At 44.2% G+C, this 15,933-nt stretch overlaps 1 protein-coding gene across 3 annotated transcripts in view; it reads right to left on the bottom strand.

Annotated features, from left to right (window-relative positions):
• Positions 1–154: 154 nt before the first annotated feature.
• The window catches only part of Kdm2a (lysine demethylase 2A), a 75,826-nt gene continuing 60,047 nt past the window's right edge, over positions 155–15,933 (bottom strand). For all 3 annotated transcript variants that reach the window (XM_057777257.1, XM_057777259.1, XM_057777256.1), the window contains exons 14-21: positions 13,632–13,901; positions 13,093–13,224; positions 11,356–11,445; positions 8,715–9,421; positions 6,696–6,859; positions 5,014–5,172; positions 4,154–4,369; positions 155–3,300 (exon numbers count right to left, since the gene is read on the bottom strand). In XM_057777257.1, the coding sequence (XP_057633240.1) occupies positions 3,119–3,300; positions 4,154–4,369; positions 5,014–5,172; positions 6,696–6,859; positions 8,715–9,421; positions 11,356–11,445; positions 13,093–13,224; positions 13,632–13,901 (1,920 nt within the window). In that variant the 3' untranslated portion in view covers positions 155–3,118. The remainder of the gene's footprint in view (positions 3,301–4,153; positions 4,370–5,013; positions 5,173–6,695; positions 6,860–8,714; positions 9,422–11,355; positions 11,446–13,092; positions 13,225–13,631; positions 13,902–15,933) is intronic.

The raw sequence follows: 15,933 nt of genomic DNA, 5'->3' as shown, positions 1-15,933 counted from the left end.
GTACAGACTTTTGCCAGTGCCACAGCTGTTTCTGTCCAGAGTGGAGGGGCCAGCATTCTATGGCCTTGGCTGGACATATCTGTATGACCTTCTGATTTATCCTTTCAGATATTCACATACACCAAAGGAGAAAGGGGTTAGTTTTTGTTTTTAAAGTCTTTTTATTTAAAAACAAAAACAAAAAAGAAAACCAAATCAAAATATTTCTCATTGGAGGCTATTTCTTTCTTTTTTTGTCTTTTAAAAATTTTATTACACAAATATCTCCCACTCCCAAGTGTCAGAAGAAAGACATCTTTGCTCTTTCTAAAACCAAGTGGGGAACTTTTTAGAAAACAAAGCCCAACTAGCTTCCTTTCTTCCCTGACCCAAAATAATGCCAATGTGTCAGCTGGTAACTAAGACTCGTTCCCTTAATGCTTACATTTAATTTAAAAATCTTAGCACAACATTGGAGATTGACTCTAAATAAGCAACAAAAAAATATATATTTACAATATTTCTCCCCCCAAAAAACAAACCCTTTAAACATAGTGACTTTAGGAGTTTTATTTATTGAGCAGTTATTTTTTAATCACCAAGTGATTTTATATTATATATATATAGTTATATATATATATATAATTTTCTTCCTTTCCTTTGTGTTTTTTTTGCCCCAATATGTGGAAAGATGAAGGCAGAGGTCTGATCCTACAGTCTGAAGAGGCCAGGCTCTGGCAAGACCACAGCTAAGAGTAGATGCAGGACTATGAACGTACATGTTCTTGCCCCCAGAGACACTTCTCTCCTTTGCAAGGACCAACCCTCACCTCTAAAAGCCATTCTCCCTCATAGTTCTAAAGAAAAGAAAGACCCAACAAGGGCATCAGTCCATCTGCCGCCACCCTGAGCTCCCTTTTCAGCTGACGAATTTCTGTGTAGTAAAACATTTGCTTTTTCCAAACCTAAATGCAAAGACCAAAACCCCAGACAAGCCATCAGCTTAGAAATTTCTGTGGATGAACTGTCCCAAAGGTCAGAGGCACTCTCCCGGCACAATCCCTGCTCTGAAGGGGTCTCTCCACCTCCCCTTTTATAAAAAGACGACAAACAAAACTTAGTAATTTTAGTATTTTCCACAGGAGCAACCAAAAAGAAAAAAAAAAAGAAAAAAAAAAGAGGCAGGAAGCTTCTAATTATAGGTCATTAATAATATTAATAAGGTTTTGCTCAACACCCAGGGTTCTTTACAGAAGTTCCCCTAATTGAGGCACTCTGGAATAAGTCACTGGCGTTTCCTCAACATTTCAGCCCCAGAATCCTGGGTCCTGAAGACCAATGGAATGGCAGAGTGTCATGGAGGCAGACTGCTGTTTTTTAGGTGCAGCCAAGAGAATCAGCAGATTGGAAGAAACAATGCCACTCCTTGCCAGAACCCAGTTTTCCTGGAAAAATAACTGGTTAATACCAGGGTCAAAGCTCTGCTAAGTGGCAAAGGTGTGTGGGGGGGTGCTTCTGCCTCTATTGCTTTGGCAGTGGCAAGGGTGCAGTTAGCATCTCTCATTGGGCGGTTCACACTTCAGACTCATGGTGCCTGGGCTCTGTCCCCTCCTGATGGAGTTTAGGAAAGCCTAAGGCTGGATTACAGGAAATAGGGTGGGAAGGGGTATGGCTAGGGGAAGAGAAGGCGGGGTAAGGCTGTGCTATCAATCTCCTACAGATGGGGAGCAGAGTGCAAATTTGCATGTATCACTGATAAACTCTGGCCACAGGCCTCTGCTGAGCATCTCCTCACACTCTAAATATTGACCCAGAATAATTCCGACCATTTTTTTTTTTCTTTTTTAAAGTGCAAAAAGCTCTCTGCTGCCCTAGAGAGAGGATCTTTGGACAGGCCGTTCAATGCAAAGTAAAAGGGGGCAGCTGATGGGGCTTGGAAAAGGGTGGTGGAGTGGGAGACACCATGCTCCCCTCCTTCCCTGCACACACGTGCAGCACACTCAGCCAGACACACAGAGGCACATGCACACACACTTCCAAGGCTGCAGGCAGACGGCAGGAAACTGGCTTCCAATCAGGACTCCCCTTAAAAGGCACCAGGTCAGTGAGCTGCTAGGCTGTACACAGGCCTGGTCAGAGGGCTATACTAAACCAGAGGCCTAGAGGAACCTGGCCTGGAGGCAGGTGGGGACTTAACCAGTCCTCTGTTCCCCAAACCTGAGGAAACAGGCTGTTCCTTCTGAGGACACGCATTTTAGGAAAGTCCTGTTCAGGCAGGAAAGAGGACAAGGGCAGTTGGTGGAGGGCTTTGGGAGTGGGGAGGGGAGATGATGCCTGTCTTAGAATATGCCTGGGTGGCAATGAAATGGAGGAGCATTTCTGGGGGTACAGTTCCAGCTCCTTGGAAGAGCTTTTAATAACCCCAGTAAGTGCAACAATAAACTCAGAGACTAGTGGGAAAGTTTAGGGGGTGGTGGCAGACTGGGGACTATATTATGTGAATGAGCATGAGTGTTGGACAGCATCAAGCCCAGGGAAAAGAAAAGGGGCTAGCACAGACATGGAACAACGCTTCAGACACCTCACAGCACCATTGAGACCTGCCAGGCCTGGTGTTCCTAGGGCTATTGGCCCCTCCTGCAGAAGCTGGGAGAGTATAACGGAGGAGAGACACGCAACGGACACCATGAGGAGAACCTGGCCAGGGAGACAAGGCCACCTTTCTCCCTGGAGTTTGCTCAGACCTTCCTCCCTAGAGTTTGCTCAGAACCAGGCACTGCTGGGGGACCATGGGTGAGAAGGAAGGGCTCTTGGCCCAGTGCAGGTGAAAATGCACAAATTCCCCCAAACTGAGAGTCCAGCTTCTCAGCTGGCAGACGAGCAAGCAAGCAGGCACTGGGACAGCACAGCCTGTGCTTTCTCCTTGATCGACCTCTTCTCTCTTTTCCTTGGGAGAAAGAGGAGCAAGCAAGTGACCTTGGTGTCCACCATCCTCTCTGCCCCACCTGTGGGAGAAGGGCTCAGAGAAAAGAGAGCAGAGAGGGAGTGTGTCATTGGCCTCGGAACCTGCGCAGGGAGAGACTCTCCTTGGTGGGAAGGCAGGGGAAGATTTTCCTGTTCAGTCCGGGCTGAGCATGTCTTAGCTAATCTTCTGTATCAGTTTCTCATCAGACAGGCAGTAGAGGCTGTTGATGGACAAGTCTGAGATGAAGTGCTCACAGGCTTTTCTAGTGATCTGTTTGCATCCTCGAAGGTCAATCAAGGTGACATTAGCAATTCGCCTTAGGAAGAACAGGGTCTGGTCTGTCAATTTATTGCAACCTGTGGGCAACATGTCCAAGAGAAGAAAGATTACAAACATGTAGCCGCAGATGCCCATCTCTGTCATTCAGTTCTACTTTTCTCCAAAATGCTAAATCAAAGTCCATTTTGTCACATGCTGAGAGACCACAGGTGCCATAAGCACTGTGACTCTTGCTGCCTTCCTGCAAGCACCATGGGCGAGAGAGCAGCATAAGGGCCATTGGCTAACCAGACTACAGCTGGATGGCAGCCATACATGCAGGCATCTGAGTTTATTACCTGCCTTTGAGATCTTTTGGTTAAAAAGGAATAGAGTCTCTTGTTCTCCTGCAGATGTAAACTTTTTGTTGTTGTTTTGAGACAGGGCTTCTCTGTGTAGGCCTAGCCTAGCTGTCGTGGAACTCACTCTGTAGACCAAGCTGACTTCAAATTCAGAGATTTGCCTGCCTTGTCTCTGAAGAGCATGTACCACTAAAACCTGGCCAAGATGTACATTCTCAAAATGTAATGTAATGTAAAAATTCTCTTTATTATTTATTTTTCTGAGACAAGGTCTCATTATGTAAACCTCGATGACCTCAAACTCAAGAAATTTATCCTCCTCTGCTTCCCAAATACTGGGATTGAAGGTGTATGCCACCATGCCCAGATGCTTTTGTGTGTATGCCAATGTGTGTGTAGGTGCTCAAAGACTAGAAGAAGGTGTCTGATCCTCAGAAGCTAGAGTTACAAGTGGTTGTGAACCACATGACATGGGGATCACTGAGGCACCTCTCTATCCCCAAGCAGATATGAATCAATAAGCAAACATGGTTTAGTTCAGAAAGCAAAGAAACCACCTAATATCCCAAGCATAAAGACCACAGCATACCTGCCATATTGAGCTCTGTGAGGGAGTATCGAGTGGAAGACCCGACAGCAGTGAGTAGGTTGGAGGACTGATCTGTAAGGTGGCTGCAGTGACTGAGGTCGAGTCTAGACAAGAGGGGCATGTGGCGAATGATGAGTCGGAGAGTGGCATCTGTGATGTCAAGGCCTGCCAGCCGGAAGTCAGTCATGTTCCGGAGCTTGCTTCGATTGTCCTGACCTGCACAGGCAAGAAAAGAAGTTTATGCCAGGTGGTAGTGGCACACACCTTTAATCTCAGCACTCGGGAGGCAGACACAGGTGGATCTTTGTGAGTTCAAGGCGAGCCTGGTCTACAGCACGAGTTCCAGGACAGGCTCCAAAAAGCTACAGGGAAATCCTGTCTCAAAAATCAAACCAAAACAAACCAAACCAAAATCTTAGATCAAAACTTTTAATTCTCTACCAAAGCCCTAGGTAGCAGCAGCTATATGCTTGCTTGGACCCCCCTTGATAGGGTTAAGTAGAACTGCCATAGTTAACCCTTCCCATAGGGAGTAAACAATGTTTCTAGAAAATAATATTAAGTTTTCTGTCTTCTCAGTGTCAGATTGTATGCCCCACTTTCAAGGTGATGTGTGGAATGGGCCTATGCTCTTCACAGTCCAGCATACAATTCAATTTCCTACTCTGACCCAGAAGACTTACAAGACTTTCTTAGATTTATGCTCTCTGGGTCTGAACTAAATGCATAGAATGAACTGCCTCCTGCTTGTGGGAGTTATCTGCTTGTATATAACCTCTGTATTTTAGCCTTAGTTTCAAGGTCTGTCCAAAAAGAAAGCTACACCAAGACAGATACAGATAGGCAGGCCCAGATCATACCTGGTTTATCTGTAGGTGGAGTCAGCAAGTCCCGAATTTGAGGGTCTTTAATTCCTACTGCCCACCGAAGATCAAGGGTCCTGAGAAGGGGGCAGCTGGAGCTGCTGAGGGCAGAGACTGCAGACCAGGAACAGCCTGCTAGGAGGAGGTCTTTCAGTCCTGCAACAAATGGAAACAGACACACAACATATTCTACATTTAGAGAATTCAAAGTCTCAGCTACCAGCTGTTCTGGGCAAAAGAAATAGATCTCTAGTTTTTTTTTTGTTTTTGGAGACAGGGTTTCTCTGTAGTTTTGGAGTCTGTCCTGGAACTAGCTCTTGTAGACCAGGCTGGTCTCAAACTCACAGAGATCCGCCTGCCTCTGCCTCCCAAGTGCTGGGATTAAAGGCGTGCACCAACACCGCCCGGCGGATCTCTAGTCTTTTTTTTTTTTAATATTTATTTATTTATTTATTAGGTATACAATATTCTGTCTGTGTGCATGCCTGCAGGCCAGAAGAGGGCACCAGACCTCCTTACAGATGGTTGTGAGCCACCATGTGGTTGCCGGGAATTGAACTCAGGACCTTTGGAAGAGCAGGCAATGCTCTTAACCACTGAGCCATCTCTCCAGCCCTAGGCGGATCTCTAGTCTTAAAGGAAGGACTGTGTTCTAACTCTAGTAACCAAGTCTAAAGATTGCCATGGTGTCTAGGCCTCCAAGTTACAGCTTTTACTTTGGTGTTAAAATGAACTGATGGAAAGCTGGGTGGTGGTGGTGAGTTCCTTTAATCCCAGCAAGGGCAAGAGGATCTCTGAGTTCCAGGACAGTGAGGATTACAAAGAAAAACCTCGTCTTGAAGGAAAAAACAAACAAACACAAAACAAAACAACCAATAATTGCTAGAGCGAGGTGTGGTAGCACACACTTTTAATCCCAGCACTTAGAGGCATAGGCAGACTGATCTCTGTTGAGTTCATCATAGGTTAAGAACACGAAGTGAGACCATCTCAAAATAAAACAAACGAACAAAACACTCAATTGCTGGAGTGGGGTGGGGTTAGAGAGATGGCTAAGTACTTACCATTCTAATAAGACCAGAATTCATATCCCCAGACCACATAAATGCCAGGTAGACATGACAGTCTGCTAGTAATTACAGCATTGAAAAGAGACGGGATCTCCACAAACTGTATCAAAAACTAGCTACATGACATGCAAGCTGTGGGGTATGACTGACAGATCCTGCCTCAAGTGGGAGAGTGATTCAAGGTTCCTGATATCAACTTCTAATGTGTATGTACACACAAATGCACACCCACCCACATCCATATACAAGGAAAGTAAACACCCAACTGCTTAGTTTCTATTGGAGCAATAGATGCTGTGTGGCTTCTGTCCTTCTGGGATCTCAAAATGCTGAAGGGTTTACAAGGGCAAAATCAGACCCAAGTTTCTTCTTCTATGCTCAGGAAATGTGCTGGGCTGGCAGCAGCAACCAATCCATCTAGTGCAGTCACCAATCCAGCAATGCCTTAGAGACTGGCAGGCTCAGTGGCCCTGGGTAAGGCTATCTCTTGCTTTTCGGAAAGACAGCCACAGTACAGGACTGCGCCTCAGCCTCAAACTACACTGCATTAGTTTAAAGCGGTGCTGAAAACAGCCTAATAGCCCCTCTGCTGGTCCTCTGCTCACCTACCTGGCAGCCTATTGACCAGCCATGTCAGCTGCTTTTTGGAGATGTTAGTCCAACTAAGGTCGAGGCTTACTGGCTGGCGCTTGATGATGCCACTGAGAGCTTGGGGTACGATGGCCTTACACCTACTCAAGTCAATTTTTGTCCAAAGTCGTTTATCACAGCACCTGCAAGAGGGAAGAGAATTTAACCAACTTGATATTCCTGTCAAAGGCACTCTCTAGAAGGCTTCTGGTAAAGGCAGAATACCTGAAGGCCATTCCTCTAACTTCTATAGAAAACCAAGGATCACTCATTTTGTGCCACAGAATCAGGTAAAAACTGCCTTGTTTTTTTTTTTTTTTTTACAACTAGACATCTTACAAATCAAGGTTAAGCTAGGTCCACAATAGTATACTGTGTTCCCTTCTTCTGTACTAAAACAGCATGACTTTTGTTGAAAGATGTACAGGAACATTTAATCAATTTTAAAAAATACTTTAATTTTTAAAAATAATTTATTTAAATTTATTTTATGTGCATTGCTGTGAAGGTATCAGATCCCCTGAAACTCAAGTTACAGACAGTTGTGAGCTGCCATGTGGGTGCTGGGAATTGAACCTGGGTCCTCTGGAAGAGCAGTGAGTGCTCTTAACCACTGAGCCATGTCTCCAGCCCCCCAAAATACTTTAATTTTTAAATTTCTTAATTTCTTACTGCTCAGAATGCCTTGGCTTGCTTCTTTCCCTTGTCACTTACAGCTGAGAGAGATCAAGAATGCTACTGAGCAACACTACCTCACATCTTGCTTTGAGCCTATTACTGTCTTGGGCCAAATAAGGCTATCAGTCTAGACAGACCTCTTCCATACTCAGGCATCTGCTTCCTTGCTACCTTGACATCTAGCCAGACCAGTCTAAAACTGAAAGGCAGAGGCCTTTCTACTGCAGTCTACAGATAGTACTATACCATGCAGGCTTCTACTTAATGTTATAGTCCTTGCTCCTGAGTTTAGCCTGCCTGGCAGGGCACAAGGAGATTAATATGTAATAGGAGCCTTATGTGCCTTGGCCTGAAAACCAAGGAGTAGAGCCTGGCAGGCCCGTTTACATGACAAAAAGAAATTAACAGAATATGGGTAGATCACACATTAATTCTAATTCAAGAAATAGCTTTGTATTGGCCAAGTTATTAAACTGACAAAATCTCACTGATAGCACACCAAATATCAATGATAGGAGTCCTTAAATAAATAAATATACAACATGTCAGAACACACTGCTAGAACTATCTGATTCAACAGGCATGGGAACCGTTTTCCTTCCCCAGACCATTTTTTTGCTTCTGTCTCCTGAATGCTGGGATTACATGTATATACTACTGCACTCTAAAAAGCTCCCAGATATATACTTGGCCAGAACACCAAATTTGGGAACAACAGTAATAGAGTGTGACCAAAATAAAAAATATACACCCATATGAAAAGCCTCACAATGTCCCACAGCAATTTAATCAATCATTAGCTCTAGGGATTGTCCCCACTAACTGTCTAACTGGAGACAGGGCCATTAGGAAGGATAATTAAGTATCAGCTTCAGAACTGGGTTCCGCTTGTTGAAGGAATAAGAATTCAAGCTTGGGGGAATAATTCAAACCGGAAGCTGAACTTAGAGGTGGAGACACTAATGAAGACCAAAACTGGAAGATTTAAGCACCTTCATTTTGCAAAGTCTGTCCATTCCTCCTGGTGCAATCCTGGACCACTACCTAGCATGTCATACTCCCAAGCAGCACATGGTTAAGTTAGGGGAGGGAAGACAGGCTTACAACCTCTATGACCCTACATTTTAGAACAAGCCACTTCTTATCAGTTTGCCTTTCCCCAGCAGAGAGAGAAGGAAACAGGGTCAAATTCCACTAACATCTGCAGGTACAATGGACTACATCTTTAACAGCACCCACAGACTAGGTCCCTTCACTAATACAGAAGACCTGCCACCTACTCCCCTGCCCCTATTCCTGACCCCCTGTATCCCTGCTCACCATTTATACCACGTCTTGCACACTCGCATACATTCACAAAGTTCTCTGCGGCTGAGGTAGCGGAAGACAGACATCCAGACCTCCCGCTGCATCCAGCTTTCGTCTCCATCCTGAGCCCAACTGCCCCGGCCATTCAGCCTGGCTGCACCCCCCTCCTCTGCACTGTCATCTTCCTCCTCCTCCTCTTCCTCCTCCTCTCCCCCTAGCCCCTCCTCATCCCCATGCTGGGGGTTTCGGGCTCGGCAGTGCTGCATCAGCACACGGGGGTTTGGGCGAAGGTTGGCAGAGGAAGCTGTGATGGCCTGCAGCTTGGGCACAATGGAAGTCCCGTGGAGCTCTTTGGTGGGCCTCTGTAGCGTGACAGTGAGGTACGATCCCCGGATCTTGGCTTTCTCAACTTCAGACAGCTCCTTTTTGCCGCTGGGATTGTTCTCCTTTTCCCGTACCATGGTGCGCTCTGTGGCTTGCAGTCGCAGCAACTGCCGCCGTTTGAAGCGCTCATCACGGCTGGCACTGTGGTGGTCACTGGGGCCAGCCCCAGGGGATGACCGAGTCACCACACCCCGAGGAGAAACAGGGTCATGGATGAGCTGCAGCATGGAAGTAGGTGAGTGAGGCGGGGGTGTCAGGGGCTCCTCGCAGCTCCTCAGGGGCCGTAGGACTTTGGCTTGCACAGCTTCTTCATCACTCTCTTCTATTTTCCGCTTCTGTAAAATGCCCAGAAAATAAATACCAGTGCTTCCTTTTTTCTAAACCTTCTAAAGTTAATAAGGAGAACCTAAGAGAAGCCAGGTCACTGCTGCCTAAGGGAGCCATTTCCTCAGAGTCTGTGATTCAGCTTACCAAGATCAGCAACTGAACTCACAATCAGGCCATAGAATGCTGATTTCAGAACACAAAATCCTTATATGGTCACTCAGGAAACAGATCTGTGAGAAATGTTTGTGTCAAGTACAGAGAACTAAAATCTAGAACACAAGGTTTCTTGATTCTCTATCCTACGTTATTCATTGCACCTCAATTTTTGGTTATGTCTTTGGGTAAAAAACTATTTTAGCATTACAACTCTACCTTTGTGTAACTTTGTGTCTCTAATTTGGCTCTTTCACAATCAAGTGATGCATCCATGTTGATAAGAGAAAAATTGCTCACATCTAACCACGGACAAAGAAGTACCAGACTTCACTCCTTCTCAGCTGTCAACTCTACAGCACCTCAATTCAGCTGTCCATGAGGAAACTTGCCACTACAGAGATCTGCCTATGATTATGGTGAAGAATCCCGAGTCCCACGAGGCCCAGATGTCATGCTGTAGTACCCGGGCTTTCCAGATGCCTGTCTGTTCCTACAATTATGGTTCCTATCATGGCTATCCTGTGACAAAAATCAGTCAAGATATGCCATTAAATACCCTATTAATAAATCGGATTTTCCATAAGGAGACACTATATTGCCAGCAAAAGTCCTGATTTTTATTTCTTTTGCTCTTTACATTCTTGGTCACTAGGGGAGGAAATGACCACCTTTGTTCTGGAGCTATTTTTCACAGCATATTAAAATGCAATAGGAACAGCATTTGCCACCCTCAACTGCACTAGTGAAGACAAATTCAAAAGCTACTAGTTCAAGAACATGGAATGAGAACTTTAGGAGTAGTCAGCTCCACAAACCCTCACTCTTAAAAATATTTCAACTAGCCTGGCATGATATACACACCTTTAATCTCAGCACTGGAGAGGCAGATGGTTCTCTGTTGAGTTCAAAGCCAGCCTGATCTACATAGTTGAGTTCCAGACCAGCAAAGGTTACACAGTGAAACCTTGTCTCAACATACCAAATCAACAAAAAATATCGACTAAAATTTCAACTGCCCCAGAGCCCAAGTGGAAGAAATGAAAAGACAAGCAATTTCCTTCATGCTTCTTGCTCATGCCTGTGCAGGGTCCTTGAAGAACTGACAGTAAGTAGTCATCACCTGCTGTCTGTGCCCTCAACAGGTCCAGCCTTGCCAGTATGAATAACCAGAGTCCTTTTGGCCCTATGATGTTACTGGTGACCATTAGGGCAACAACCTTAGCTGCCCTGGGCTAAGGTCATGAAGCTAGCTCCACTCTCTCTAGTGGAGTGGCTTTGGAATTACTTCTGAAGTGCACGTTTGGGCACATGGGGCAGGTAAGAACAAAGAGATAAAGATGGGGGGGGGAGAGTAAACCTGCTTAACCGGAAACTCTAGTGTATGAATCTAGTATGTAACAGCACCACAGGCCAGCCTGCCTCCTCCACTAGTTACATTCCTCAGGACAAAGTTGCATACCTAATTCTCCAACTCAGTTCCTGCCTTTCTAATACCCTTCAGAATAAAAAGGACATCAGGAATCCCTACTGGAACAGTACCTAGTAATACAAAAAGCAAAAAACTAAAAGAAAAAAACCCCAAGAACACTAGCAAAACCCCAAAACCAAAACAAAATAAAAACACAAAACAAAACAAAAAACAAACAAAAAAAGCAAAAACCAAACCAAACCAAAAACCCCCACAAACAAACAGGAAAAAAAAAAAATTTTGAATCAGAGAAAGCCCATGCTAACTGTAAAGTCCAGCGAGTGCACAGCAACCTACCAGACTCAACATTTCCTTTACCTGGGCTTTCTCCGAGCTGTCTTCCTGGTAACACTTTGGACACTCCCAGCAATTTGGCAATTCCTCGTTAAGTAACCCCTCTCCATCCATCTACAGGCATATAGAGATGTTAAAACAAAGTTAGTCTCCTCTGCCTTCTACTATTTCTAAACATACTGGTCTACATGGGAATTAAAGACTAAGACTACTGAGCAACAAACAATACTAACACCCGCTGCCAGTCACTGATTCTAGGCTCCCTGCAGAGATTTTTCAAGGACTGGGCCAGTTTGGAGTTAAGTTTCCTCTCTTAAACATCTCATGTCAATGGCACCAGCCCTGACCGCTATCTGTGCAAACTAATGACTACTGAGATTCAGAGATCAATAGTTTAGTCTCTGTAACTCAGGGTTCTCCACTGTAAAATCTAGATACAATGCATCAACTTAATTGCTTGAGTTAAAATAAATCTTGGCTTGTGGTAAGAACTAAATTCAAAATGTTTATGGCTGGATATGGTGGCATTTGCCTGGATATCAGCAATTGTGAGAGAGAGGCAGAGGCAGGATGATCTCAGAAAACACAAGGTCGGCCTAATCTACAAAGTAAACTCTGACCAAATATAACTACACAGGGAGGATGTCTCAAAACAAAAAGAAAGCTCTTCAGAAGTGCTTGGTACTCAGCTCTCTATGAATGATTTGTCACGGGAGGTACTACTTTACCATTTCTTTTCTTTTTCTCTCCCATGCCCTCTCGAGTCAGAGTCTCTATAGTAGTACAGTAGCTCAGGCTACCTTAAATTTAGAATATTTCTGCCTGAACCTACCAAGTACAGAGATTGCAGGCATGTGCCACTTACATCTAGCTTTTATCAATTCAACACACATATTTTTCTTTTCTTTTTTTGTTTTTCAAGACAGGGTTTCTCTGTGTAGCCTTAGCTGTCCTGAACTCACAAGGTTCCACCTGCCTCTGCCTCCCGAGTGCTGGGATTAAAGGTGTAAGCCACCACCAACAAGTTATTTTTCACATTTTAATCTTTCTGAAATTGTGCAGATGACCATCACTGGCAATATCTCATAATCACTAAGTGGAAGTCCTTAATTGTTGATACTTTCTGTCAAACCCAATGCATATCCATCTACCCACCCACTTATCCACCTACCCAATTTTGACATGGGGGTCTGTGTTACCAAGTCATTTCTTCACCTCAGAGTAACTGAGACTATAGGTGTATGTTACCATACCACTTACTCATAAACATGAGACCTACATTTGACAGATACAATTTCATAGACTTGTCATAAAGATTTAGGAAAAAAAAAAATCCATGTAAAGCATGCCTTCTCTTCTTTGGCTACATATCAGAACCACCCGGGGCCACTCTGGGAATATAAAATTTAAGCTAGCTCACATAATTCCATCTTTGAGACTGAGTTCTAACTAAATCTCTATTACCATGGGCTCCAAACAAGGGCACATCCAGAGATATAAAGGACATAGCAGAGATGTCTGGGGATTGAAGCATCCTCAAACAAGTCTGGTTTCACTGTTCACTGGGACATGAACTAGTCTACTTTGTATTCTATCCTCAAACTATCACACAGTCTGATATAAAGTAGACAAAGAACAAGGGGCTAATGTTAAATGATTCTCCTCTGCCACAGGGAGCTGAAAGTCCACAGTAGAGATGGTAACAGCCTCAACTGATAGGTGTCTTACCCTTCTGTCAAGGGCCTTTAGGCATCTCTTTACCTGGAGGCAGCCAGGATGAACTATCTCATTGCAGATGCAGCATTCCATGAGTTTCTTTTCGAAGTCTTGTGTCTCTTCATTCTGATCCACTTCTCCACAGAGAGAACATGTAACTGAATGAGGCAGTCTGGGCTACAAGAGAACAAACATCAGGAGACCAGATTCAGAATTTTTAAATTTCATGTTTCCTTTGAATGAACATGGAGACTTGGTTCACCTGGGATACACAGGGCAAGGTACTAAGAAAAGACCAGCAGAGGCAATTAATTCACTCTTTGGGGGCTTGCCTTTGGCCTCATAGGTCCTTTCTTATTAAGGAGGGGACAGAAAACAGTGAATTGTTATTCAAATGTTGGGGCTGTTTCAACATCAGATGAGCACAGCCAAAATATTAGATTATTTTTCCTACTAGATACCTTCCTTCTGAACTCAGGGAGAGAGGAACTCCATCTCTGCCGACTCTCTGACTTTATGCATTACACAGTTCCTCTAGCAGCAGCACCACTACTGAAAACTGTTTTACCCAGAAGATCACTTACTGCTAAGCACTGTCGGAGGACACAGGATTGCTTCATGCGTCCAGGCCCACCAAACTTCTTCATGTCCCTGCAGTAGTGGCAGACACCACATTCTCCTTGGACACATGCTTTGCATTTCCTACAGCGTACTCTTCTCCGCCTGGCTCCAGACACAATTGGGGAGGCAGCAGCAGGCCTCACAGGTGTTAAGCGTGGAGCTGGCTTCATGGTGTGAGGCTTTGTGATGGGAATGGTAGGAACCCTTACTTTTGGCCTGGTAGGGAATTTCAGCTGGAAAAAGAATGCAGCGAGGTTAACCATATTCAGCCAGAATATTTACAAGGCAGTGTACCTGGCCTAGGATTTGGCAAACTCTTTTCTGTAGGCAACTCTGTTTATTTATTTATTTTTTTTAAATTTTTGAGACAGGGTTTCTCCGTAGCTTTTTGGTTCCTGTCCTGGAACTAGCTCTTGTAGACCACGCTGGCCTCAAACTCACAGAGATCCGCCTGCCGCTGCCTCCCGAGTGCTGGGATTAAAGGCGTGCGCCACCACCGCCCGGCAACTCTATTTTTAAAAATAAATTTTTACTGGAGCACAGCCATATTCATTTATTTTTGTATATTTGGATATTTCCAAGTGTTACAGAACTATGACATCATGACTGTTTGCTACATCAACCTACAGAATTTCAACATTGACAGAAAGATTTGTCAACCCCTGTCCTAATGCTCCGATACCCCTTTTCAATTTGGAGAGCCTTGCCCCTCTCTAAAGCTTTTGGGGTTAAGTGCCTTGTACTGAAGTCACCAAAAGACCCCAAATTCCCATAGTTCTTTATTCAGGGTGGCAAAGTCTGGAAGGTCAAACTAGTCTAATTTATCACTCCAAATGGCATCACACAACTTGTTATACTGCATCTAATAACATTTAAGAGTGGAATAAATGCCAATGTTTGTAATTTTAGCACTTGTGTTTAGTTACCTTGCTAGGGACCTTTCCAAGGGTAAAAAGCATATCTTCTACATCAATTCTTAACAATTTTCTAACATGACTCCTGCACTGAGAAAGAGGTATCTTTCTCTCTTTCTGTTTTTTTCGAGACAGGGTTTCTCTGTAGCTTTGGAGTCTGTCCTGGAACTATCTCTTGTAGACCAGGCTGGCCTCGAACTCAGAGATCTGCCTGCCTCTGCCTCCTAAGTGCTGGGATTAACAGCATGTGCCACCACCGCCGGGGTGAAAGAGGTGTCTCTTTAATGACATTATTTAATCTCAGAGTTTTAACACTTTGCCTAAACACCCCTGGAATGTTATGACTTTGCAACTGCCAGCTAGGAAACACTAAGAAGGAGGCTTAATTTGGCTCATGGACAGACAGAATACACCAACTCTATCACAGACAGTAAGGTAAAAAAAATTATGTAAGATGTAAGCTACAAGGGCACACACACACACACACACACAAAAAAAAAAAGACAATTAACTGATGGAAATTCTTTTTAATCTTAGCTGGGTATAATGGTAACGTACCTGTAATCCCAGACCATAGGAGGCAGAGGCAGGCCATGAGTTCAAGGACAGCTTTGTATACTCTGTGAGACCCCCATTTGCAAAAAGACGAGGATGGTAAATTGTTGGGGTCATGGTCTCACCACAACAAAAAAACCTTCTAGTCTGCTTGGCAGTGGTGGCACATACCATTAATCCCAGCACTTGGGGAGGCAGAGGCAGGCGGATCTGAGTTTAAGGCCAGCCTGGTTTATAGAGTACCAGGATAGCCAGTGCTACATAGAGAAACCCTGTCTCAAAACAAACAAACAAATCACTTTCCAGCGTTACATATATATATATATATACTGATTTAAATTAGTGTTAAACCATATTTAGCTGAATTTCTGGGTTTGAAGAATAGGAAATATCTACTACAGTCAAAGTCTCTGAATCTGGAGAGAGGGCCAATTACCTTGAACTATGAGTCAGAACAGAACCAAGTAATGATTGACTACAAGTTATTTATTTGCTCATTCATTAAGATAGGGTCTTGCTATGTAGCCCCGATTGGCCTAGAACTTACTGAATTCCTTCTCCCTCTATTTTCTGAGTGGGGGATCAAACAGGCCTATCAGGGTTTTGTTGTTTTTTTTTGTGAGAAAGGGTCTCACTATGTAGCTCTGGCTGTCCTAAAGTCACAACGTAGACCAGGTTGGCCTCAGACTCAGAGAGATCCACCAGTCTCTGTGCCACCTTGCCCAACTCTACCAAGGCACTGAATCCCATCTACCTCTAGTTGTCTTTTCTTTTCAGAATGGATGGTACTGATCAA

Source organism: Chionomys nivalis, chromosome 8 (assembly GCF_950005125.1).
Source record: "Chionomys nivalis chromosome 8, mChiNiv1.1, whole genome shotgun sequence".
Lineage (NCBI taxonomy): Eukaryota > Metazoa > Chordata > Mammalia > Rodentia > Cricetidae > Chionomys > Chionomys nivalis.
This window is presented reverse-complemented; position numbering and strand designations above follow the sequence as displayed.